Source organism: Opisthocomus hoazin, chromosome 5, assembly GCF_030867145.1.
Source record: "Opisthocomus hoazin isolate bOpiHoa1 chromosome 5, bOpiHoa1.hap1, whole genome shotgun sequence".
Classification (NCBI taxonomy): domain Eukaryota; kingdom Metazoa; phylum Chordata; class Aves; order Opisthocomiformes; family Opisthocomidae; genus Opisthocomus; species Opisthocomus hoazin.
In genome coordinates, this window is record NC_134418.1 from 83,937,196 (window position 1) to 83,962,284 (window position 25,089).

Sequence of the window (25,089 nt, forward strand, 5' to 3'; positions counted from 1 at the left end):
ACCAAGCCTGAAGCTGCCCAGACCGAAAGCATCCGACATTTTGTCTGTTTGGATTTTTATTTTCTGGGGTTTTTTACTTCTGAAATTGTTTTAAACAGGATCAGTCTCCTCAGAGTAGCCGAAGAGGCCCCTCGCCGTCTCGCTGCCCGCTCGCCTCACGCTGATGTCGTTGGCACCAGTGAGGACGGGGTGGCCTTGCCCCAGTGGCCGCTGCCGTCCTGCCACCATCGGCCAGGCAAGCAGCCGCGGTGAGGGAGGTCCCGGCGGGAGCCATGCAGGTAGGTGCCGAGGGTCACCCCGGCCCTGAGCTGCCCCACCGGGGCAGCAGCTGAGGCCGAGCACCATGAGGGAGCTGGGGCGGGGACGCCAAGGAAATGGAGGAGGCTGCAGGCGGGTGGTGGGGAGAGGCGCTGGGCGCTGCCTCTGAGGCAACCGCCTCAATGGAGGCAGCCAGGGAGAAGAACAAGGCAAGGCAGCGAGGCGGTCAGGGGGAAGGGCTCCCTCGGCCTGCCGCAGGGCCTGGAGGGCATGGAGAGACGGGGTCGCTGCCCCGGGGCCGTGGAGCATCCCCAGCCCCAGATGGCAGACGGGCGGGCAGTTCATGTGGCTTTTCTTGTGAGAAAAAATCCGGAAACTCCGAGTTTCTAAGGGTTAAGGTTTAACCGACATAGAATCACAGAATCACAGAGCTGTAGGGGTTGGAAGGGACCTCTGTGGGTCACCCAGTCCAACCCCCCGCCGAAGCAGGGTCACCCAGAGCAGGCTGCACAGGACTGCGTCCAGGCGGGTCTTGAATATCTCCAGAGAAGGAGACTCCACAGCCTCCCTGGGCAGCCTGGGCCAGGGCTCCGTCACCCTCAGAGGGAAGAAGTTCTTCTTCGTGTTCAGACGGAACTTCCTGTGCCTCAGTTTGTGCCCATTGCCCCTTGTCCTGTCACTGGGCACCACTGGAAAGAGTCTGACCCCGTCCTCCTGACACCCACCCTGCAGATATTTATAGGCATTGATAAGGTCCCCTCTCAGCCTTCTCTTCTCCAGGCTGAACAAGCCCAGCTCCCTCAGCCTTTCCTCATAGCAGAGATGCTCCAGTCCCCTCACCATCCTCGTAGCCCTCCGCTGGACTCTCTCCAGTAGCTCCTCATCTTTCTTGAACTGGGGAGCCCAGCACTGGACACAGCACTCCAGATGGGGCCTTACCAGGGCACAGCAGAGGGGAAGGAGAACCTCCCTTGATCTGCTGCCCACACGCCTCCTAATGCACCCCAGGATTCCATTGGCCTTCTTGGCAACCAGGGATTTATGCACACGTATTTATGCAGAGATTTCTTTCCAGAGGTTTTCAAACAAATCATTGTTTCAGGGCCAAAAATACCTCACTTTTTGATTAACAACCGGTTTTAAAATCTGCTTTACTACTTCTAATTCATATTTGAGCCCTCCTAATGTGTTGCTATTCTATCATTCCAATAGCAGTCCAGTTACAATAAAGATGCTTTTAAGATGATAATTTCCGTAGAAATTAAGTCTTCTAAAGAGCATACAGTTCCTTTATCTTCACCATTTAATTAAAATTACCACAAATGCAGACTTAACACCTACAAAATTCCTGCGTCACAAACACAGTGCATGAAGTAGCTTATGTTGACACATTAATATCAATCATTCGTTTAAAATAAAAAGGTCTCTTTCTTCTGAGTCTAGGCATGCTTTTACACATTTATTCACAGTGTTTAAGTAAGCAGCACATGGTTTTGGGTTTCGGAAGCAGGTTTCCATGTAACTTTTAGACAATTTTTTAGATGGTATTTCAGGGATTGATTATTTTATCTCTGCTTACATTCTGAGTTTTCTTTCCCTCTTCTTTTCTCGCTGTTTTCTGTTCAGAAGTGAAAAATGACAAATGAAAGTTCATGATAGAGAATGGTCCCTGAAGGTACTGCAGCCTCTGAGCAATGGTTTCCTTTCACTACACCCTCAATAAAGGCCAAAGTGAAAAAGGAGTGGCTTTGGCTTAAAAAAGGGCACACAAGACTGATTTGTTGATGTAGTTTTGTTTCATAATACTAAACAGGATCCAAATGAAGATACTGAATGGAATGACATACTGAGACATTTTGGAATTCTTCCCCCAAAAGAAAAACCGAAAGATGAAATTGAAACAGTTTTACACTTGCAGAAAGAAGCCGAAGGCAAGTAAAATTAAAAATACATGCCACTAGTGTAACAAAATTTGAAAAGCAGAGGTATTTTCAATAATGCCTTTTGTAACTTAAACATTGTACCTACTGTACTACCTGAAGGAAGGGTGTGAAGAAGACTGATCCAGGCTCTTCTCAGTGACACCAAGTGACAGGACCAGAAGCACCAGGCATAAACTGAAACACAGGAGGTTCTCTCTGAACATCATGAAACCCTTTTGACTGTGAGGGTGACTGAGCACTGGCACAGCTTGCCCACAGAGATACTCAGAAACCATCTGGACATGTTCCTGGGCAACCTGCTCAAGGCTGACCCTGCTCGAGCAGGGGTTTTGAATCGGATGAGCTCTAGAGGTCCCTTCCGACCTCAGCCACGCTGTGGTTGTGTAGCTCTGTCATACACCATATCCTGTTCTCAGGCAGAACTGTGGCACTACCTTATTCAACTATTTAACAGGAGTACACCGATTTTACTTACAATACCATGCAGAGTCGATAAGCTTTATGAATGCAGGTTCAGAAAACTTTGGCAGCTTGTGTGGAGCCTGAGTAATTTTAGCTATACTGGTGTCCTGGTTTCGGCTGGGATAGAGTTAATTTTCCTTCCAGTAGCTGCTGTGGTTTGGATTTAGTAGGAGAACAATGTTGATAACACTGATGCTTGCAGATGTTGCTAGGAAATCAAGCACTTTTTCCAGTTTCTCACATTCAGCTGATGATCAGGTGTGCGGGAGCTGGGAGGGAGCACGGCCAGACAGACAGCCCGGCTGTCCAGCGGAAATATTCCATACCGTGGACGTCATGCTCGGGTTAGGAATGGCTGGCTGGGGAGCAGGAATCTTTGTTTTCCTTTCTCTTTTCCTTGAGTTTGAATCCTCTCTGGTCTGTGAGTTCGAACTTTTCCATGCGTTTGTTCTTTTTCGGGAGTCTTGCAAAATTGGTGAAACTTGCGACTTCTGGGTTCCACGATTGCCGCTCGGGGACTAGCTGCAAATCAGTCATCGGGTGGTGAGAAAACTGTACTGTGTAGAGTTTGTTTGGCATATTCACTATTACTATTAGTAGAAGTATTAGTATTGGTATTTACTTTGTTGTCCTATTAAACTGTCTTTACCTCAACCCACGAGTTTTCCCTTTTGCCCATTTCTCCCCCCCAGCGGGATGGGGGGGAAGGGGAGGGGTGAGCGAGCGGCTGTCTAGTGCCGAGTTGCCGGCAACGTACTCTGCTGAGTTCTGCAGAGCTTTGTACTATGGTAAAGAAAAACGAGACATGCAGTTTACACAGAACAAAACTGTAAATAAGAACAAAACATTTCCTCTGTCTACATTCTACCTGCACTCACTGCTTCTGCATTGTTAAAATGCCTAAAATAATCCTAGTGCTAACACTATGTATCTAGTGCTGTATGCTCACAGGAAGGTAATAATTCACATCATTATGTGGAAGGTTGGAGGACCTAAAGAAAGAACCTAAATTTTCATGCATTGTTGCTAGAGTATAATAACATTGCACATACATTAATTAATCTTTTTTGAAAAAGCCACTTCAATAGTGGCTTTCAGTTAGTAAAATTAATAGCTACTTTTAGTTCAACACATCTCAGTGAGGCATTTTCCTCCTCTACATTGCAAGTATTTTTATAGATGAAGACTGCCATCTACTGCTTTTACATTCCAATTTTCACAAACTATTTTAAAAATATCTCGTAAATATAAGTACTGGTAGTTCTTCCTCAAACTTATCTCATTTTCAGAATCATAAAAACAATTAGCACATGCTTTGATTTTTCTTGCTTTGTCTCAAATGATAAATCCTTGTGCAACATGCTTGTTACTAAGGTTTTCCAAATCTGATACTGATGAACACTAAAGTTAGGAAAATGTATATTAATGTTCTCTTTTATCACTAAAATGTAGTGTAGAAGCCTTTCTATCTATGAAATCATGTTTGAAGACCTTGAGCTAAAGGGTTACTCAGAGCATTTTTTAAAGGAATTGAAAGAAATGCAATATTATTTTAAAATAAGATATTAAAATGCATTTTAAATGTTCCAAAGATGCTTATTTTTATTATTATTTTTTAATTAGGCAGCAACGCTTGCAAGAATGGAAATGTCTTCAGAGGAGGCAAAAGTATGGGGAGCTAAGAGAAATTTGTGGAGAGCAGTATGTAAAGGAAGTTACAGATGCTCCAGAGGATGTCTGGGTTATAATTCATCTTTATCGGTCAAGGTAATTACTTTCTTGTTTAAGATGTTGAATACTTCAATAATAGATTATTGAAATGGTAATTAAAAAGCAATACGAAGAAAAATAAAATACAATAGACTAATGAAATAGCAGTTCTTCAGAGGCAATGGGATCACAGAGCACGGAACCTGCTTGATGTGTTAATTCATTTTGCGAGAGATAATCACTTCGCTTTTGTTCAATTATATGAAAGACTTACTTTGCTACGCGTGCTTGTGACCACTACTGAACCTGACTGAGATTTCTGAATTTCACTGACAAAGCAGTGCCCACTGTCTGCGTTAAGGGAAGTTCGTTGGCAGACTCCTTTCTCGGCAGAAGCGCTCTAACAGGATTACTCCAGCTTTTCCTGATTTTTCACTGGTTTTGCTTACTGGAGAACAAATTCTATACTTTACCTCTGCATAAAAACAAGTCTGTGAGGAAACTCGTAATTCCTTAGGAATGGATACGAGATCTTCAAAGTCTCCCGTGGCTGGTGGTCAGTCCTGCTCTTCCAAAAGGGCCTCGCCTGTCTTTGGCCAGGAGAGGGTGCTGATGGAACTCGTCGAGGGTCCACAGGCTGAATCGGCTGCTTCAGACAGTCACAAAAAAGTTAACCGGCTGGAAGGGAACAAAAAACCCACGTTTTTTGTTGTGTGCTTTTTAACTGAGGTTTATATGGTGGCTGTATTGCAAACAGCAGCTATGAGAGTAACGAACAGGCCTATGGCGGTAACACGACTACACAAAGGTTTCCCTGATGTTACTTAGATTTTACGGAAAGCATGAACTAATTAAATGTTGAACTGAATGCCAGTTCAAATAAATTAATGGAAAATGTGTATTATAATTTTAAAATCTCATTTAAACTCTACAATAAATAGACAAATTGAGCTTTATAATCTTAGTGGAGAACAAAATTGAGGCACAATGCTTAAAGCATCTGGTAGATTTACTGACATCTTCTACAGACTGTGTCTATCATGTAGGCACTGAAAATTTTTACTTCGACAGCTCTTTAAATCCCAATGATCTTAGAAGCTAAATAAAATTTGTGGTGGAATTCTTATCACAAATTAAAGTAGAATCCAACTAAAAGAAAAGGTACATGCATTCTTCAAAGGCTTTACTTTTCCTAAGTTTAGCTATTTTGCAAATCATTTGCCCTGGAAGTGTCATCGTACTTTCTTAACCTTCTCCAGCATCCCAATGTGTTTACTGGTTAACGAACATCTCAGCCTGCTAGCCAGGAAGTTTCCAGAAGTCAAGTTTCTCAAAGCCGTCGTAAACAGCTGCATTCCGAATTACGAGGACAGATGTTTACCCACAATACTGGTATACAAAACTGGTGGAATAAAAGGCAGGTTCATTGGAGCAGCTGAATGTGGGGGAATGTATCTTAAAGTGGAAGGTATGAGAAACATTTTTAAACAGTCACATTACAGAAAACTTTATGTGGTTTGTAATCCTCAGATCTAAAGATCATTGGTTAAAGGTGGAAAAGGTTTTTATTATTTTAGTAGAAAAAAATGCTATAAAAAGCAAAAAATTTATTTCTGGTCTTTTGCCTCTGAAGTGCCAATTTAGTGCAATTACCAGAATAAATCGTAATTTGCTTTTACAGAGCTTGAATGGAAACTAGCAGAAGTCGGAGCAATGGAAACCGACCTAGAAGAAAACCCCAAAAAGGACATTACAAATATGATGACACTGTCAGTGCGAAATATTTCTGCTCATCAAGACACCGATACAAAAAGCACTGATGTCATGAAACCACGTATTACTTGAGAAAATTTTAATGCAGACCATCTGTTCTGACATTAATTAGCTCAAATGCAGGTTCTTACCCCTTTGGTAAGCCTAAACAATTAAAAAAAAATAAAAGTGCTTTTGTTTCACTTGCATATTTTTTGGGGTTTGATTTTTGGAAGAAAATTGATGTAGTAAGTGAAAGCCATACTTACCTTTGCATCCTTACAGATGGCTGTCATTGACAGTGAGGGCCTGGGTTCTCTGTTTCATCCAGACGCTGCTTAAATGGAAAGGGAAGGGGAGGATATTAGCTGGTGGGCTCTAATCCATACGTTCTTCCACCGTTTATCCAGCCTGGGTGCAAGATACTCCTTTAATCCTCAGTGAAATGACTGTAGTGGAACTCTGCTCTGCTAAGTTACTCGGTTCCCCCCATTGAAAAGGTGATCCAAAGACAATGATGTGCACAGTGATATAAAAATCAGGATTTGGCCCCGAACCCATTGACTAGCAGTTCCATTTCTTTGACAGGTGTTCAAGTATTTCCTCCAGTCTCAAGGATTATCTTCCCACTGCTTTACAATACTGACAGTTGGATCAGTTGTTCCTTCCGAACAAAAATAAGTATATCCTTAACAAAATAGCTTCCAGCACAGCTGTAGATAAGCAAAACCACACGAGTGAATGGACTACGCTCCTGATTCAGCATGTTTATTTATTATGAGTAGTGAATCATATTGTATAGTATTGTTATTTTTCCAGTGACTCATCATAAAAAAAAAAAACAATCTCAATGTGCTAATGAAGACTTAGTTATATACTGCTGACATGGTTTATAGCGTCAGGATGCGGAACGACACAGAAACAGTTCACTTAACACTCGGCACACAAATACCCAAGAAGTAAAAAGAAAATTAACATTAACCACTTTTTTTTTCACCTAGTAGGACACAGCTGTGCTATTAGTAGATACCCACTGGCAGATACCACTCCTAGAAACTTTCATTTTGCAGATCCAGAGAGATAGCCAGTAGACGCATTTCAGAGAGAACGGCTTATCTTCCGTTACCTGCCACTTCAAACTAGACAGCTAACTCGTAGTTTTTACACCCTTTGTGGGAAAAGGGTCTAGGAAGGAATGTTGGTCAACCTTGCTTTACAAGCATTATGTAGATTGCGACAGGCTTTAAAGTCTGCACCTTTGTTGAAGCCACCGATTTTAGTCTTCTGGAGTGGTGTGAAATTTAGTTTCAAAACCAGCTTCCTCAAACAGACCCTCCTGAATATGCCAGGGGGGTTCAAAAAGGAACGTTCTGAGCAGACGACTGTTCTGGGGCTCCAAAGCGATTCACCCACAGACGGTGATGACAGCTCTGTAGGAAACATTGCTATAGTTAATGGAAGGGTAGTGGAAATTTCTGCATTTCTGGCCCAATCTAGTGCCATCATTCAATAATTCGCAAAAGATTCGCTGCTCGTAATTTGGCAATGTCTGAAAATCATGTTGGCTTTCATGTAAGTTTTGTGACCGAACCAGAACTATCCTTATACATCACAGCAAGCTCACATGAAGAGCTATAAAAATAGTATTTCTAGGTGGAGAATAGTTCCATAAAACCATCACACCATTTCTAAGCTTTCTGCCCTGCTCCCTCAAGAGCCTTTAAAATACTTTCAAGAGAGAAGCAGCACTAAAAAGAAAAAAAAGACCTTGGCTAGGCCATAACCTTGACAGAAAATGCAAACGTGTGTGATCTCCACAGCTATGTTGCCCGTTTTGATCTCATCAAATCCCAAAATGTAGGATGTGTAAGCCACAAAGAGTAATTTCCTACTGCAGCGCTGCAGTAGGTAGGTGTTACGTGCCCATACATGCAGGGCGTGAAGGGAAACAGTATGGTATCTCTATTTTTCTGAAGAACTACTAATGGTTACTAAAGATCTTTTGGCAAATCTGATACTTACATCTTGATGCTGTTTTTAGTCTCCTGGTTTCTTGCCATAGTCTAGTTCTAGTAATTACGCATTTCTGTTGAAAATATTCCTGCATTTTCCGATGGATTTCCAGTTCCTGCTGCGTCCTATTATCTTTACCACTTTTCATCACAGGAACATCACCCTTTGCATGAGTAATTAAATGGTTAGTTTTGTTCATCTCACATTTTCCTCAACTAAAAGCTAGAGTATTATGCATCAGTAAGTAACAAAAATAAGTGTTTTCACTAATGCTTTTTAAAATTCTCCCAGTGGACAAACTGAGCTCATGGTTAGCTCTTCAGCAGCCCCACCGCTGTCCCTTCAATAGCTTTGCATAAGACTTTGGTCACAAGGTGAATCAAACGGGGAAACCCATCTACCTGAAAAGTAAGCCAGAAAGAAAAATCCATGAGATTTTGCAGCCAAGTTCCTTACTTCACTCCAGACACAAACACTAATTAAGCTTTTACAGATACACATTTGTAATTACGCTTTTAGACACATTGCTGTTTAGATCAACTGAAAAATCAACATCTTTATAACCAAGAAAAAAAATTGGGAATATTTACACACTATTACCACTGAGCAATGTTTTCTTTCACAGGCAACAGTTCATTGCTATGTTGTGCTGTATGCAGAACAGGTTTTTGCTAATATAATCACTGCACATTTAAGCATATTCTAGTCCTGCAGCAGGCAGCATGGCTGGAATCCGTTAACAGTTGGACATAAAGACTGTGCAGTGTCAGTTAGCAGTCTCTCTGATTAGCTCTGATACCTGATGCTGTTGGTATTTATTAGCTGGGCTGTTTCACAAATTTCTCTGCATAGTCAATAATACAGGCACATCTTACAGTTTTTATGAGCTTTACCAATGCACACAAAAGAATGCTAGCTTTCATTCTCAGAGATAGCCTGCAAAGTCCTACTACAGCTGTGTCTTCCTGTGCCAAAACAATACATTTTCCAAACAAATCCACACCTCCTCACTGTGTAGTCTGCCTAACAAAAATACTTCAGTCCCATACCGGGCACTTTGGTTTATCAGGTTCATAATTACCCTTTCATATTGCAGCCACAGGAACAAACCCAAACTGTAACAACTGGCAAATGAGAAGAATGCACATAAATTGCTGCTTTTCAGTCAGAAAGCAGGAAAATTCCTCGCCGTGAGGGTTCCATCAGCTTGGTGGTCCAGAAATCTCTCCGACTTCAACAGCCAATGTTGGTACTGTACAATACAAATGGTATAAACCGTGCAAGGTTAGTTCAGTATTTTAAAAGTTATAGGATTTTATTAGGTGCTGGGGTTTTAAACTTCTAGGGTGATTTCTTATTTTTAACGTTAATTAAAAGCATCGTACACAGACAGAAGGATTGAGATAGTCAAGCCTGTTCCCTCCTCCGCCAAGTTCTACCGGTTTACGCACACCGACAGCAGAACCGCCAGGACGGGTCGCTTCTCTCCCTAAATAACTCGTCCGTCCCCGGAAAGCACCCGTGAGGCTGCTCATTCCCCCGCCGGGAATGAACGTGTGGCCGGGTACCGCGCCCGCCGGGCCACACCAGCCCCGGAGCATCCCCCCGCCCCGGGCGGCAGCTCCCGCTCCCCGGCTCCCCACCTTGCAAGGCCAGCGAGCGGGACGCTCCGAGCCGGAGACACGGCGCTGCCGTGAGTACCGCCGAGCCTCTCGGCAGCCGCCATTTCCTCCCCGGGGTGAGGTGAGGCGAGGTGACGCCAGGTCAGCGAGGCGCGGCGCGCACTGCGCATGCGCGGCGCCCCCCCCATCCCGCCGGCTCCCAGGCGCATGCGCGCAAAGGCGGGAATCACCTCCCCGGCCGGCGCCGCGCATGCGCGGTAGAGGGCGCCGGGGCGCTGCGGGTTGCAGTGCGCTGCGCGGGGCGCTGCGCAGGCGCGGTGGCGGCGGCGGGAGGAGAAGGGGGGGTGGGTTGGGGGGGGGGAAAACTCCCGGGCCCGGCTGCTGGCGCTGCCGCCGGAGGAGGCTCGGTGCCGGCGGCGGGCTCGGGGCCGCGCTCGCCGGGAGAGGCCGGGCGGGCAGCCGGGTAAGGAGCGCGGGGCGGGCCCGGTTGGGGAGGGAGGGAAGGCGGGAGACGTCGCGGAGCCGTTAAAGTTTGACAGCGCCGGCGGGTCCGCACCGCCCCCCCCCCCCCCCCCCCCCCCCCGGGAGAAGCGGGGAGGGCAGCGGCCGCCCTTGGGCAGGCCGCGGGCGGGGGCGGCCGCGGGGCACCCGCTAGGCCCAGTGACCCACTTTGCTCCCTGTCACAACTCTCGGGCGCGCCTGGAGCCCTGCCCGCCCGGCCCGGGGCCGCTTCCCCGCCATCCCCCCTCCGGCCCCGCCGTGAGGCGTTTCCGCGGTGAGCTTGGGAGGGGGGGAGGGTGTTTACACGGTGCCAGGCCGGCGGCTGGGCCGTGAGGAGGCGGCGGGGCCCTCCCTGCGGCGGGACAGCCCCGCGGGGCCGTGGGGCTCCGGGGGTTGGGGGGGGGGGGGCGGTTTGTGGGCTCCGGTAACTTCACATCGGTATCTGCGAGCCGTTCGTGCTCCTCAAGGCGAGGGTCTCTGGGCAGCCCCCCGGTGCGTGTGGGAGGGGGGCGGCGGGGCCGGGCGGCCCGCGGTGATCGGCCGCTGCGGTTCTGTCAGGGTAAATTTGGGTTTGGCTTCGCCTCCGAATTCCCGGTGCTTTAAGCCTGTATATACATATATCCGAGGTAGCTTTTTGTTTTCCTGAGGAGGAGCGCTTGTAAACTAATCAAACGTATTTGTAGTGGGATTTGTGCAAGACCATTGTTTCCAGTTAAAAGTTGACCTGTTAAGAGGCACAAGGCAAGCCAGGTACAGTTCTATCTGGGATGCAGAGTGGCGTGTAGAGGCGGAGTGGCTGATCATAGATCCTGATCCTCTAAATCCTTAAAGTAAGCATTTGTTTTGATGACATAGTTTGACAAGCAGTGCTTTTGGTGGCAATGTTGACTTGAACAGGTCTGTCTGTCCCTTGCTCCCGGCGCTCACCTCTTTGCTCCCACCCCCCTAAGCTGTGCCAGCACAGCCCTTCGTGGAACTGTGTCCCGTAACCGGGTTGGGGAAATGATCCAGGTTAAAATTAACTACCTTTTTTTTTTTTTTTTTTTTTTTGTTCTTGCGTCGTTATATTTAACCTGGATCATTTCTCTGGGTGACAGGTGTGCCAGAAGGCAAGAGGATTGTTTAAGCAAATACTCGGGTGAAAGAAGCGCTTAAGAAATGCGCCTCAGCTGTGGCAGTCCTGGCAAAGTTTGATATCAGCGGTTAGCAGTTGCAGTTGTTTCACGCTGTTCAAGCTTACAGGAATAAAATTGATTTTGTTGATGAACATCTGTGGGTTTTCAGGCTGTTACTTGAAACTAGGCAGTATATGTGATAATAGAAGAATTCTGCTAGACAGGACAAGTAACTGCAATTTTTTTTTTTAATAAACTTAATTTTCATACATATCCATTTAAGATACTTTCTCAAAGTGTTGCAGACACTGCTTTCAGATTATCAAACATTTCATGTTTGGGTTAGGGTTTTTTGGTTGATCGTGGATGCTAGTGTTTTTACAATCTGCAAATTTTGTTGGTAAGGCAACGGTGACCTCTTCTTAAGAAACTGTCCAGACAGGGGAAAAAAACACAAAACAGCCTTCTGGGTTGATATTTAATAGTTTAAGATGTCATTCAGCCGTGTCTTTTTTATTTCTTCCGCTTCTTGTTCTTACATAGAAAAGTTTAACACACGTAGGTAAAGTAAAAGGATGGGAGGAAAGCAGAGAGTGTTTGCTTTATTAGTGCGCTAAGGACCCTGCAAACTGTTGTAGCTAATTTTACTCTTTTCCTACTCAGCAATTTAAAAACTGAGTGGTAATGACTTAACACGTATTTTGTAGTGTTGGTTAATTATCTTGTTAGTATAGAATTCCACCCAAGTCATGAATCTTCATGGATTAGTCTTGCTAAAGAAATTGCTCCTTTCAAGAACTTTGGGCTTTTGCTATTTTTTGGCCCTATTCTAAATTTGTGCAAAAATTAGAAGATACAAATTAGTAGGAGCAATATTGACCCCCACCCTCCCCACGTGTCCTCTGTATGAATTGTTTTTATCGACTTGAAAAGTTGTGAATTTTTCACTAAAAACAATAGACTTGTGCTGAAAATAGTTGTGAATCAAAAATGAAATTTTCTGCTCTAGGTAATTTCATCATTTGAAAACAGCTCCTTTTTTAGCTATGCACCCTTTCAGGAGAGATGTACAGTTTGCTGTCTAAAGCCTCACAGCTTCAGCCTAGTTTTGTAGATTGAAGAATGTGGATAGTTCTCCTCTTGGAATAGAAAATTGGTACCCTAATATGGTTTTAAATACAAAACATAGAACAGTATTAGGAAGAAATGGAATTACAGCTGAGGTGCCTTCCTTTTCATCACATTGTAATGAGTTAGGTTTTTCTTGAGGAAAAGACTTTGGTAGATGTTTGAAGTAAAGAAAATACTAGTTTCCGTGTGAATGCTAGAAATTGTAAAGGTCACGTGATAAAGCAGATTAGAAATGTTTCTGAGGATAGATGGTATTAGTAGATAGTTGCGTAGCAAAGGCAGTAGTAGTTGTTCCTGCCATTCTTACCTCCTGTTTATTTATTTTGCAAGGTATTTTTAGCCTTTCTGTGTTAACTGAGCTGGTTCACCCTGCAGAGAGCTGTACTGGCACCGCTGAAGGGGTGGCACAAGAACAGGAGAGAGTCGCCAGGCTGCTGGGAGAGCGGTAGCTGATTTAAGGTAGCTTTATCTCTGGAGAGGAAAAAAAAAAAAAAAGAAATCTGTGAGGCTACAGGCAGACAGTGGCCAAACGATTCAACTGTCTCTCTCATCATCTATTAATACTGAATTATTGCTAGTAATATTGGTGGTATTATTTTGAATTTAGTGGTCTTTCAGAGTAAAAGGAGGTGTAGGAAGCATGCCTTCAGTCATGTAGCAGAATCTGAAAGAAAAGATTCCAGTATCTCAAGGTAATACTGAATTATTATTAGTAATAGTGGTGGTATTATTTTGAATTTAGTGGTCTTTCAGAGTAAAAGGAGGTGTAGGAAGCATGCCTTCAGTCATGTAGCAGAATCTGAAAGAAAAGATTCCAGTATCTCAAGGTAATACTAAATTATTATTAGTAATAGTGGTGGTATTATTTTGAATTTAGTGGTCTTTCAGAGTAAAAGGAGGTGTAGGAAGCATGCCTTCAGTCATGTAGCAGAATCTGAAAGGAAAGATTCCAATATCTCAAGGTAACTCTGCCACAAGCAAATTTGGCTGTATCCATTGGGACGATTCTGCGTTCACTTCTGTGGGTGGTCCACCTGGGGAAAACAACTTACTGTTGCAGCTGGTTATTTTGTTAGTGCAATTAATGGGGGTCTGTAATAATTTGAAGCTGTGTGTGGGACATTCCCCTGTTCATTTATTGCAGGAGTTAAAAGATGAGAAATGCAAAATGATGGGGAAGGAAGGAGACTCATGGTTAATGCAGCTTTGTGCTGCCCTGAAGGATTGAATTCTCAACCCCTACTGCTGCCACAAAATTCCTTTGTAATGCAAAGGCCACTTAAATTTTGGCATACCTCATGCCTCAGTGTTTAATTTTGTAGTCTTAATATTCTCTTACCAGACTTTTTGTGTATAATATAAATTCTTAATTAGAGCCACTTTCAGAATATATAATCATATGTGTAAAAAGTTTTGGTGCTCTGCGGTTGTCATATTTAGTATTATGTGGAAGCAACAAGGCTTCTTAGATTCTTTCAGCAGTTCAGTGTTGCACACTTTGGACTCTTTCCAGCTGTTACATTTTGTCATTAAAATCACTGAATTAGTTTGCTTATTCTGCACTGATGTTCTGAGGAGCATTGCTGAGTACATTATAAAATCATCATTAGTAATATCAATACTTTATTAAATATAGATCCTTAAAAATTGGATATACCCTTGAGATTCAAGACTGGTAAAGCCTTATATTTAGAGAGTGAAGCTTATGAAGCTTAGTAGATACTATGGGCATTCCTCATCTTCATGATAAAAATGCAGCCAAATCAGGCATAAATGTGGCTACTTAAATGTCTTGTCCTTAAAACCATGTGTTTAATAATCTCATAGTACGTGAGAAAGCTTCTGTTTTGAAGCTAATACCCTTTTGCCCATAATGACAGCCTGGTACCACAGAGTAAATGGCGCTAGACTATTATGCTTAAGTTAAAATAGAAGAAAACAATTCCTGGAGTAAGACAGATCCATTTAAAGTGGATTTTTGAAGTAAGTATATGTGGCCTTTTTCTTCTATAGAGGTCCTTTTAGAGTTCCATTAAAAAGGATATTTGCAGTTATCCGAGAAGGTTGTTGATGTGATGTTATTTTGGTATGTGGCCAGATCCATAAAGTAATGTAGAGGAGTCAAAACTATGATTTAGATGAATTTTGGGTGTCTAGCCCCAAATAAAATTGTAGCCATGTGTTGGCTAAATTTTACAGGTCTCTAGGTTGTCACTAGCAAAGTTTTCCAAACACCCTGAAGTTTTGTTCTCACTCAGATCTTCCATAATCTTGTCAAAACTGTGCATCTCTGCATCTGAATCTGTTTACTATTCATAAATTAGGCAATCTGTAAATTAGGCACTCGCTTGTCCAAAGGCATGTTCAAACCACACCTCGGGCACGCCTATGGGATTGGACTGGGACCAAAGCCCTGTGGTGACTCTCCCTTTTGTTCAGAAACACAAAGGGGTGAGGAGGAAGAGGTTTTGTTGATGGTTTATTTAAAAACAAACAACAAACCAACAAAAACCCAAACCCTAAAAATCCATTTTTCCTTGCATACAAGGTGGTTAAGGTCTAATTGGGCCAAAGAGAGATATCTTGAGGGGAAAAGGAGGAGAGTACCTGTGCTCTGGCCTGTGTTCCAAAAACTATTTTGTGTTTTCTTCCGTTTAACATTTTAAATGCCATTAGGAACTGGAAACCAGGACTCGGCGCTCTCATTTGGGTGCCCCTCTCCCTAGAGAGGCGTGCACAGTCCCAGTTCTGCTCTGTCCAGCAGAGCTTTACGTTTTATTTTTCCTTCCACGCTCTGAAGATTGCTGTTAAAATGAGAAGTTAGGAGTTGATCCATCCTCCCAGTGCGACGTGGAGCCTGCGGAGAGATTGTGGTTTGAACCTCTTCTGGCAGAGCAGAGATTGGCTTTCAGATTTCTCTGTTCCAGGTTACTGTGCTGTAACCTCGTGCTGCTGGATGAAATGAGAGCACGCCTTTTTCCTCCTGCTGGTGTGTTAAAAGAATATATTACTCCTGTTTTGGTGGGAAAAGCTAAGCTATGTACGTCAAGGACAGGGACCAGGACTTAGTACTGACCTTACCTGTGTCCTAGGCCTTCCGAAACAGCGAAGGTGAAGGCAGAATACTGTGTCCACTGATGCCTTTATGCTTCATATCTCTGCTAACTTTTTCAAAAGTCTTGCCGAGTGATGCAGCTCTCTCTTGGCTTTGGTACCTCAGAATTGTGGATCCTGTTGTAGGAAATCCCCTTTTTGTGCCCTGCTGATAATCTCTTTTGGTGAAGAGTATAGGTTAGGGTAGTATTGCCTATTGCAGCCAGAGCAGGCAGCAGAACTTAATAACTACCTCATCATGTGGCAGTGGTGTTGCTGTGGGACCCTTAGAAGAGGAGGAGTACCTGGGAATGGGCTGATGATCCAGCACAATGTGCTTTGTAGTAGGGTGGAGTATTGCTAACAACATCATCTACAAGAGATTTTAGCTTGCAGCTCCACAGGTTTGTGAGTATATTTCAGTTGCTTGTGGAAGGATGAGCTCAGATCCCATAAGCATCGCCTTAGCTGCTGAACTGGTAGGTATCCAGAAAGTTCCAGCACTTTCTTTTAAATACCATCGGTGCAAGTATTTGTGAACACAGAGGAGGCAGGCCTGTAACAAGTGGTTCTTGTAGGAGGGAGGAAGGAGAATGTGTGAATTTCCTAATATGTGCATTAGAAATCTTGAGGAAATGTATATTTTATTTTTTTTACATGTTAAATTATGATCTTGGAGAATGAGGGTATGAGATCCTAAGCTGCATAATAACAAAAGGATGCTTCAAAGTAAGTTGTATTAATGTAGCTAATTTAATATTTCAAATTCTGAGAATGCTGCTGCTGTTGTAAATAAAACACATCACCATTTTAACATTTGACTAACGTTTTTAATGACATAGTAAATATTGGTTTCTGGCGTTGAAGAGCATTCGATGTGTTTGGTGGCTATTTCATTGCATGTTTAATGTAATGTCAGAGACTGGCTTTTGCCTTTTTAGCTCTAGCTGTTACTGACACGCGTCCTGAACAGATTAATATTCCATCGGTTTGGTGGCTGCTGGCGAGAAGGTTGTTATGAATTCAGAGAGGGTAAACTCCTGCTGGTGTGATAAGGTAGACGATTCATAATTCTTCAGATGGATCTTGTCAGATAAATGCCAAAGGTTTGGATTATTTTGAGTTTTCGTCGGTCATCCAAAAGCTTCAAGATACACTAGGGAAAAAATGGTCTTGTTACATGGAGTAGCTTTCCCAGTCCTTAGTCCCCTAAAGGTGTATTTGAAACCCAAGCGTGAAGTTGTAATAAGTCAGAGAAGTCAGGAAGCGTTTTGCCAAAATCTGTTTATTTCCCTTGGCTCAGTAAACAACCAAGACATTTTCTCTATTAAAAGCTGTAGGGAGTTGCCTTTTTTTAAGCCCGATTTCCTAAGGAAAAGTGATTTATGCTTTTCCCTTTTTTTCCCTCTCATTCTTTCCTTGCATATTTGCCAATAGCTTTTGAAATCATTGACCAGTTGCCACCGTGTTCATAGGAGGCATAGAAACCTGGAAACTGGACAGAGAAACGCGTGTCGCTGCCCTCTCTTGAGAGGGAGATAATACGATGCGAGTTTGGCCCTGACCTGTTTTTTTTTCTTTTTTTTTTCAGCGTGCACTGGGTCGGTGTTGGGTAGAACAGCAAATCAGTTGTATGTGCCAAGGGGGCTTGAGGAGACAGTCAGGCATGTTCCAGAAGGGCATGGGGGCTGAGAATTCTGGCATGGGGTGTCAGAGGGACCACGGGAGGGGAAGCTGGCTTCTCGTGATGGGGGAGAGCGTTGATGAACGGTAGAGCTGTCAGAACTGTGCTTTCCTGCCTGCCAAAGAACTCGCTTAATGATAAGCTGATAAAAGATATTTTGACCATTAACTAGGGAATTGTTGTCCTGGTCAGAATTAGATGATGCTGTGTTTCACTGACTGCAGGGTTGTCTGACTCTTCGTTTGGTTTAGTATGTGAAAGAAATCCTTCTCAAATTAAAAGAATAGCTTTAAGCTGTGATTAAGTTCATATTTTCCTATTGTTTTGGGGAAAAAATTACTCTGGTATATTTCTCAAAAAGGCTAGAACTTGGACCTTGCTTTCATTAGTAGAGAGGAAAAGAAAGTGTAACTTGAGCTGAAGAAGTAAGACTTTTTTTGTTTGAAGGCCACAGAGAAGTGGTGCTTTTAATAGTGGAGTGATAAAACTGATAGGGTGCTAAAGATTTCTGTTCTGACCAGTTGCTGTATGAAATATGTCCATTAATAGCCAAAAAATAAGATTTTTCTCTCTTTTGGAACAAAAGATCCTCCCTCCCAAATGGGATTTCCTGTCAGCCCACTGCTCTGTCTCGTAACGTGGAGTTATTAGTTGAAAAGCAGGAGCTGTACTTCTGTCTAGAATGACATCTGTTTCTTTCCTGTCTGGCCTATATTTGCATTACCTACTAATCATGATAAAGAGCAGACTGAAATTCACCTCGTTATGTTTGACTTGTAAGGTTTTATTGAGTCTCTGGAGAGTTGTATTCTGTCCTGCTGATGGATTTAGAGAAACTTCTCATAGACTTAGTAATGAGGAAAGTGAAGAAGACCTTGTTAGTGTGCTGCTTTTGTGTCTAGAGAATTCCCTGCTCAATGATGTCAAAGATACTTTTCAAGCTTTCAGTAACCAATATAATTTTCACTGGTTTTATAGTATTCTCCAAGTCTAATTCATTGATTTCAGGATTGAAATACTTGAGTTTCAAAATACCATAATGGACTGCAAAATAGTCAGGTGACTTTGACTTGTGCTTATTTTAAAGTAGTTTTCATGGTAACAACAACTACTCTAGAGGAAACCGGATTTTCCTCTGACTGTGAGTAGAAAAGCAAGTAGCAGCATGAATCACAGCTTCCAAGAACTGTCAGGATAGGAATGCAGGTTCTCCCCCCCTCCACACACACACTTTCCTTGCTGTCAATTTTAATGTGGTAATGTGATTTAATAAAGTTTCTTTTGCCATCCATAGCAGCAACATTCATTATGTGTAATCAAGCTACTACTAGCAGTTGCGTGGTTGAGGATGAAACTAGAGTTTGGAGCTAGTATGGTAGTTTCAGTGATAACCCTAACATCTCAGCAATTTTGCTTAAAATGTGTTTTCTGATAAATGTTTTTGTTGTTAAAATACTGTACTTCAGGGTTTTTCCCAACTTCCCCCCCCCCCCCCCCAGCTCAGAAGCATTAGTTTAACATTTTGTGCTGCACTAAAGCTTTGCGTGATGTTTCATAGATAAGAAGATACAGTTCCAGCCTTGAAGAGGTTGTGATCTGATTTTCACTGACGTGGAAAATGAGGAATATGACCTCAGAAAGGGGGACAAGGATTCAAATGAATAAGTGAGTTACAGTGAGTGAATTAAGTTGTCATTTCTAAGAACAGAATAAGATAGATGAGCAAGGAGGAAGATGAGAATAGAGAAGCAAAAGGCAGCGTAGAGCAAGTCCAAATGGTATAGGGATTTGAAAGAAAAGAGGGAAAATGAGTTACTTTGCAGGAGCTGGAAAACGTAATTAGAATCAGAAGAGTAGTCTGAATCAAGGTGAAGTAACTAGAAGGTGTTAGGAAATTGGGCAGGAAAAAGATGCATAGAAACTTATAAATTGTGTTGATGGGCTTGGCTTTTATGAAGAAAAGAAAAAGATGGGACAGGAAAAGGGTTTGAGAATGTGCTGATTTGATCAATTTGGCAGAAACGTCAGGACACAAAATTAGTGCCAAGTTGGTTTTTTTTTTAACCCTTTGAGAAATTTAGCTCTCAGTTTAACTTGCTTTTAAGGTGAATGGCAAAACAACAGGCAGCTGTGCCTGAAAATTCTGTCTCAGGCATTCAGCTTGCTCTGTCACCTCCTATTATGCCCAGTTGTTGGATGAGCTGGGGGACTTTGAGGAGTTTCAGCACGATTGAGATGAGGCTTTAGAAGACTTGAACATCAAAGGTAATTGAGGTACTACCACTTTAAGTCAAAGGAATCACAAGCTTTCTTTCATTAAAGTAACTGAAATTGCTTTTTAGAATTATTTTAGTTAAGCTGGTACTACCTTTATATGGACAATTAAATTTATGGTTGATTTCTACTGAATTATGTTAATGTTTGTATTGCTGGCGTAAGAAACGAAAACTAATCTCTCTCAAACTTGTATAGATTTTAATTTTTTTTAAATGGCACCTAGACACTTTTCCTGCCTCATAGTTTGCCATTTGTTAGCTGTATACTTGTATTTGATTCAAAACGTTGATTTCTAGTTTTAGAATATTTCATTTTACTGTGTGGATAAGTAGGTGATCATGGTGTACCTTTCTTGTCCCACTAGGCTTGTCCAGTAGACTTTCTTCAAACATTGGCATTCTTCCTCCCCAGCTCGACAGCTTCTTCTTTCTATGTTGTATGTACTAAGGGACAAGGTAGTAAAGAACAGGGGTTGTGAAGTTTGGGTTTTTTTGGTTTTGTGTCAAAGGAAAACTGTCTATCCTTGCATAATCACAGAATCACAGAATGGTTGGGGTTGGAAGGGACCTCTGTGGGGCATCTAGTCCAACCCCCCTGCCGAAGCAGGGAAGATATGATGGAAGGAAATAGATTTATGTATACCTTAAGGGACATACGTTGCCACATGGGAGTGCTGCATAGAAAATTTCAAACTATTCTATGATTCTATGTTGAAGATGTCCCGGCTCACTGCAGGGGGGTTGGACTAGATGCCTTTTAAAGGTCCCTTCCAACCCAAACTATTCTGTGATAACTAGGAGCAGTTTTCCCAGCAGGGAGATGGTACTACCAAATTGGTGCATACGTATTTAAAACACAGCACTGTGTGTAGGTATAGAGAATTTGTGATCTGTAGTAGACGGGGAGCTGTTTCTTTGTAGAGTAAGCAGAGTGTTTGTGTAGAGAAATGTCTATTGTATCATTAGCTTCTGCCCAGTACAGCTTACTGAAATTAGTTTTGCATTAGTGAGGGGAAGATGTTTGAAGCTTGTTGTGTGCCGTGGTCTCTGAGAGTTTTAAACTGTGTTCTGAGATAGATCACATGTCTTGTTTGAACCATAATACACAGTTAAGATTGTGTCGATGTATTTTCTCTCCAGAAGTTTGCCTGGTTTGTTGTTGGTGTTCTGCAAGGTTATAATGTACCCCAAAGCAATTTTAATATAGTAATTGTAGTATTAATGTTTTGTCGTCAGTGTTAGAACTGTAACTTTGATGTTAGCATTAGGCTGTTGCATTGGTCTCACAGATCTGGATTTCAGGCAGTGCCAGAGCTATGTAAAAGGTGGTGTGCTATTTTTAACATCTCCTTCATGTGTATTTGCTTCATTATGTTGAAGAGAGGAACTGGAAAGTGAAATTGTGGACAGTCTAGAAATGCAAGTGACTGAAGTGGCAGGAGAGAAAACAGAGAGCACCTATCAAGGGCTCGCCTCTAAAAGCTGTTCTGAATGGATTCATCTTTATAGAACTGTGGGGTTTTTTGTTGTTGTTTTTCAGAAGACTGTGCCAAAGAAGACGTTTGCTCAGATGACATCACATTTGGACTACTAATGCTATCCACCCACCCTACCAGGCACAATGCATTTCTAGGTAATTTAAGTAAGTATGTAGATTTTATTGCTATTAGAACAGTAATGTTTTAAACAGAGGCATCTCTTTTTTTTTCAACCTTAGGCAAGGTAGATGTTCCGCTTCAATTTGAGATTGAAATAAATGTTGTGTGGGGGCAAGAATAAACTTCAAATAAGCTTTTAATAAGCTTTCATCCTGTACACTGAAGCATGGAATGAAGTGGTTGAACTAACTGTACCTAAGCTGCCTTGAGAAGTAGGATGCAAAAAAGAAAAAACCTCATGATGGCACTGTCCCCAGCAATGAAGTGTGCTGATGTGGCCCTGTGGTTTCTGGACACTGCATTAGTAGCTGTCCCAGGGATGCGTGGCAGTGAATGAGCGTGTGTATTGTCATGCTTACAGCTTTTTTGGGTCGTGTGTTGTTTTGTTGTTTTTTTTTTACAGATGTTCTGGTTAAAGTGGAGATGGGCTTAATATCCCATTAATGTAAGAATACATAAAGCAAAAGGATGCATCTTAATAAGTTCAAATAGCAATATCTCTGTTCACGTGTCATCTTATTTGTGAAAGGGCTGCATCTCCCCACTTCCTTGGTTGGACACTATGTGCTGCCCCGCTGAAGATGGGCCAGGAGATGCAGATTTTCATCTTTGCAAGATTTGTGCATATCTTATCTTGCAGTAGGGTTACCGATTGCTTTGTACATCCATGGGCAGGCAAAGAGAAGCACAGAACAGACAGGGCAGTTCGTTCAAGGTTCGTCTTACGAGAGACAAAGGGGTTTGAATTCAGTGTGTCATGAGCATCACGGCCATGGCCTTCTGTAGCCTTTGTGTTTGTGTTTCTACTTCGAAAGAAAAAGCATATATACTGTTGTTGAACTTTTTCAGATGTTTTGTTTTCTGACTGGGTCCAAAAAACCCAAGGAACTGATCTGTTTAGGTAGAGCAGACATCTTGCCGATCTTGCTGAAACTGGATTTCTTTGTCTTGCTGGCAGAAAGCCTTCCCGTATTCCTAATAGCTTGTCACGCACTGGAGATGTTTGGTAGCGCGTGCAGGAAGGTGAATGGAGTTACAGGGAGCAGTGCTTGTAGGTAACCATGCTTGACACTTTCTATTCCAAGACCCCGGTTTTAGTTGCTCATAATTTAGCAAGACTGAGCGGTAATTCTTTGTCTTATATATCTGCTTCAGCTAAAACTTTACAGCAAGTCAGCCTGTGTCTGAGGATGAGATGAGAGGGAGGAGTGTACTGTGGAGAAAAGTTAAACTGCTGTGCTGCGGTATCAGGCTGATCTTTTTGTGCATGAGCTACCCCAAACTTGCATTAGGCAGTGTGATAGACTTCTGAAAATACGGTTTGTACCAGTTCAATGATTTGCCTAAATCCATTTCATCTGTCCAAATCAGATGAGGTAGGTATATTCCAAATTCTTTTAGTCATAACCAGACAGAGCTACTGAGCATGTTCTAGCTGGACTGTGAGAGGTTAGCACAGCGGAGGGCTACAAGGGTGGTGAGGGAACTGGAGCATCTCTCCTATGAGGAAAGGCTGAGGGAGCTGGGCTTGTTCAGCCTGGAGAAGAGAAGGGTGAGGGGACCTTAGAAATGCCTATAAATATCTGCAGGGTGGGTGTCAGGAGGATGGGGCCAGACTCTTTCCAGTAGTGCCCAGCGACAGGACAAGGGGCAACGGGCACAAACTGAAGCAGAGGAAGTTCCAGCTGAACACGAGGAAGAACTTCTTCCCTCTGAGGGTGACGGAGCCCTGGCCCAGGCTGCCCAGGGAGGCTGTGGAGTCTCCTTCTCTGGAGATCTTCAAGACCCACCTGGACAAGGTCCTGTGCAGCCTGCTCTGGGTGACCCTGCTTTGGCGGGGGGTTGGACTGGGTGACCCACAGAGGTCCCTTCCAACCCTGCCATGCAGGGTTTCTATGAACAGGCCCAATCTCTTCCGCTCCATTGTAAGGTCAGGTACAAACACTGAGTAAGGAGACATTAACCCCCCACCTCTCGTCTACTGTTGAAGCTGTCCTTCACATGCTGCTGCAGTAGTACATTTCCATAACTGTTGTGCATTTTTGATTCAGCTTTTCTATATTGTTTTTTGTTCTTTGTCGCTGCACTTGTGTTTGGAACAGGTCATAATAAAACATTCTTTGAACAATGCATACTGTGTGTGGTTAAAAGTTACAAAAGACTTTTTTGAGCACTCTGAAAATTTATGCATGCTGTGCATCATTGGTGTTGCTCTTCAACTAAACTTTTTAGACCAAGAGGACCTGTTTTCTTTCAATAAGAATTTGTGTTTTCCAGGGCATACTTCAGCTTCATTTACTGCTTCTCTCTCTCTGTGGGCTGTTTTCTTTCAACTTTACATTTTTATTAGTCCTTGTGTTTCCTCCTGAGAGCTTTTTTTAACTTGTGCTGAAAATCCTCTGCTTTAAACTGTTCTTGAGTTTGTATTTACTTATATGGAAACATCTTTTTGTACATTTTTTCGTAATGTTTTTCATAGAAGCTTGAAAAGCAAATAACTAAATGGAGAGAAAGTATTTTTGACTCTGACTTGTAGAAATAGAAGGGAGATTTGAAAGTTGTTGTACTCTTTCTCACTGACTTGTGTGCATGCGTGAGTGCATTTAGTACCTCTGTGCTTCTCTGGAAACATGCCCATGTCACTCCTTGTGCACAAACACATTTAGAATCATAGAATCATAGGCTGGAAAAGACCTCTAAGATCATCAAGTCCAACCGTCTACCCAACACCATCATGCCTGCTAAACCACGTCCTGAAGTGCCACATCTACACATTTTTTTTAACGCCTCCAGGGATGGGGACTCCACCACCTCCCTGGGCAGCCTGGTCCAGTGCCTGACCACTCTTTCAGTAAAGAAATTTTTCCTAATACCTAATCTAAACCTCCCCTGATGCAACTTGAGGCCATTGCCTCTTGTCCTATCACTTCTTGCTTGGGAGAAGAGACCAACACCCACCTCACTAGAACCTCCTTTCAGGTAGTTGTGGAGTGCAGTAAGGTCCCCCCTCAGTCTCCTCTTCTCCTGACTAATCAGCCCCAGTTGCTTCAGCTGCTCCTCATCAGACTTGTTCTCTAGGCCCCTCCCCAGCCTCATTACCCTTCTCTGGACACGCTCCGGCCCCTCAGTGTCCTTCTTGGAGTGAGGGGCCCAACACTGCACACGGCACTCAAGGTGCAGCCTCACCAGTGCCGAGTACAGGGGCACGATCCCCTCCCTGCTCCTGCTGGCCACACCATTCCTGATCCCAGCCAGGATGCCGTTGGCCTTCTTGGCCACCTGGGCACACTGCTGGCTCATGTTCAGCCGGTTGTCGACCAGCACCCCCAGGTCCTTCTCCACCAGGCAGCTCTCCAGCCGCTCCTCCCCAAGCCTGGAGCGCTGCATGGGGTTTGTGTGACCGAAATCCAGGACCTGGCACTTGGCCTTGTTGAGCCTCATACAGTGGGCCTGGGCCCATTGATGCAGCCTGTCCAGATCCCTCTGCAGAGCCTTCCTACCTTCGAGCAGATCAACACTCCTGGCCAGCTTGGTGTCATCTGCAAACTTACTGAGGAGCACTGAATCCCCTCATCCAGATGGTTGATAAAGATGTTCAACAAGACGGGACCCAAAACTGAGCCCTGTGGAACACCACTCGTGACCGGCCACCAGCTGGGTTTAACTCCATTCACCACCCCTCTCTGCACTCGACCGTTCGTTGATGACCATTTATTCAGGAGAACAGTGAAGTCAAACCGCTCTCTTATTTGGATTTGTTCTTACACACCTGCTGTAGAAGTGTAATGAATAAGGGGTGGCAGCAGCACAAGTGGAGCCCATCTGTGAGGTATGGGGAATGTAGTATTGTAGGGTGGTTGGTTATCTTCGT

General features: G+C 43.4%; 2 protein-coding genes and 1 long non-coding RNA gene across 11 annotated transcripts in view; 2 read left to right on the forward strand and 1 right to left on the reverse strand.

Moving 5' to 3' along the window:
* The first annotated feature begins 272 nt into the window (after positions 1-272).
* On the forward strand, positions 273-6,218 carry PDCL2 (phosducin like 2). The gene is given in 5 exon segments (XM_075422112.1): positions 273-278; positions 2,072-2,193; positions 4,191-4,430; positions 5,633-5,841; positions 6,055-6,218. Coding segments are annotated over 5 exon segments (741 nt in total).
* A 649-nt stretch (positions 6,219-6,867) lies between these two features.
* LOC142361469 (uncharacterized) lies at positions 6,868-9,949 on the reverse strand. Of its 2 annotated transcripts, XR_012764108.1 has the most exons (4): positions 9,782-9,949; positions 9,220-9,390; positions 8,148-8,539; positions 6,868-7,555 (listed from the first exon to the last, which is right to left on the reverse strand). It is a non-coding gene; the product is annotated as an uncharacterized LOC142361469 (long non-coding RNA). The 2 variants fall into 2 exon arrangements; XR_012764107.1 differs by having other exon boundaries at positions 6,868-8,539.
* Positions 9,950-10,129: 180 nt separating this feature from the next.
* The window catches only part of CLOCK (clock circadian regulator), a 69,974-nt gene continuing 55,014 nt past the window's right edge, over positions 10,130-25,089 (forward strand). For 3 of the 8 annotated variants that reach the window (XM_075421974.1, XM_075421981.1, XM_075421980.1), the window contains exons 1-2: positions 10,130-10,223; positions 21,101-21,202. The gene's annotated coding sequence lies outside the window, so the exon portion shown is untranslated. Of the gene's footprint in view, positions 10,224-10,363; positions 10,536-10,734; positions 10,754-21,100; positions 21,203-25,089 lie in introns of those variants that run through there. The other 5 variants (XM_075421979.1, XM_075421976.1, XM_075421975.1 and 2 more) reach the window with 5 other exon arrangements.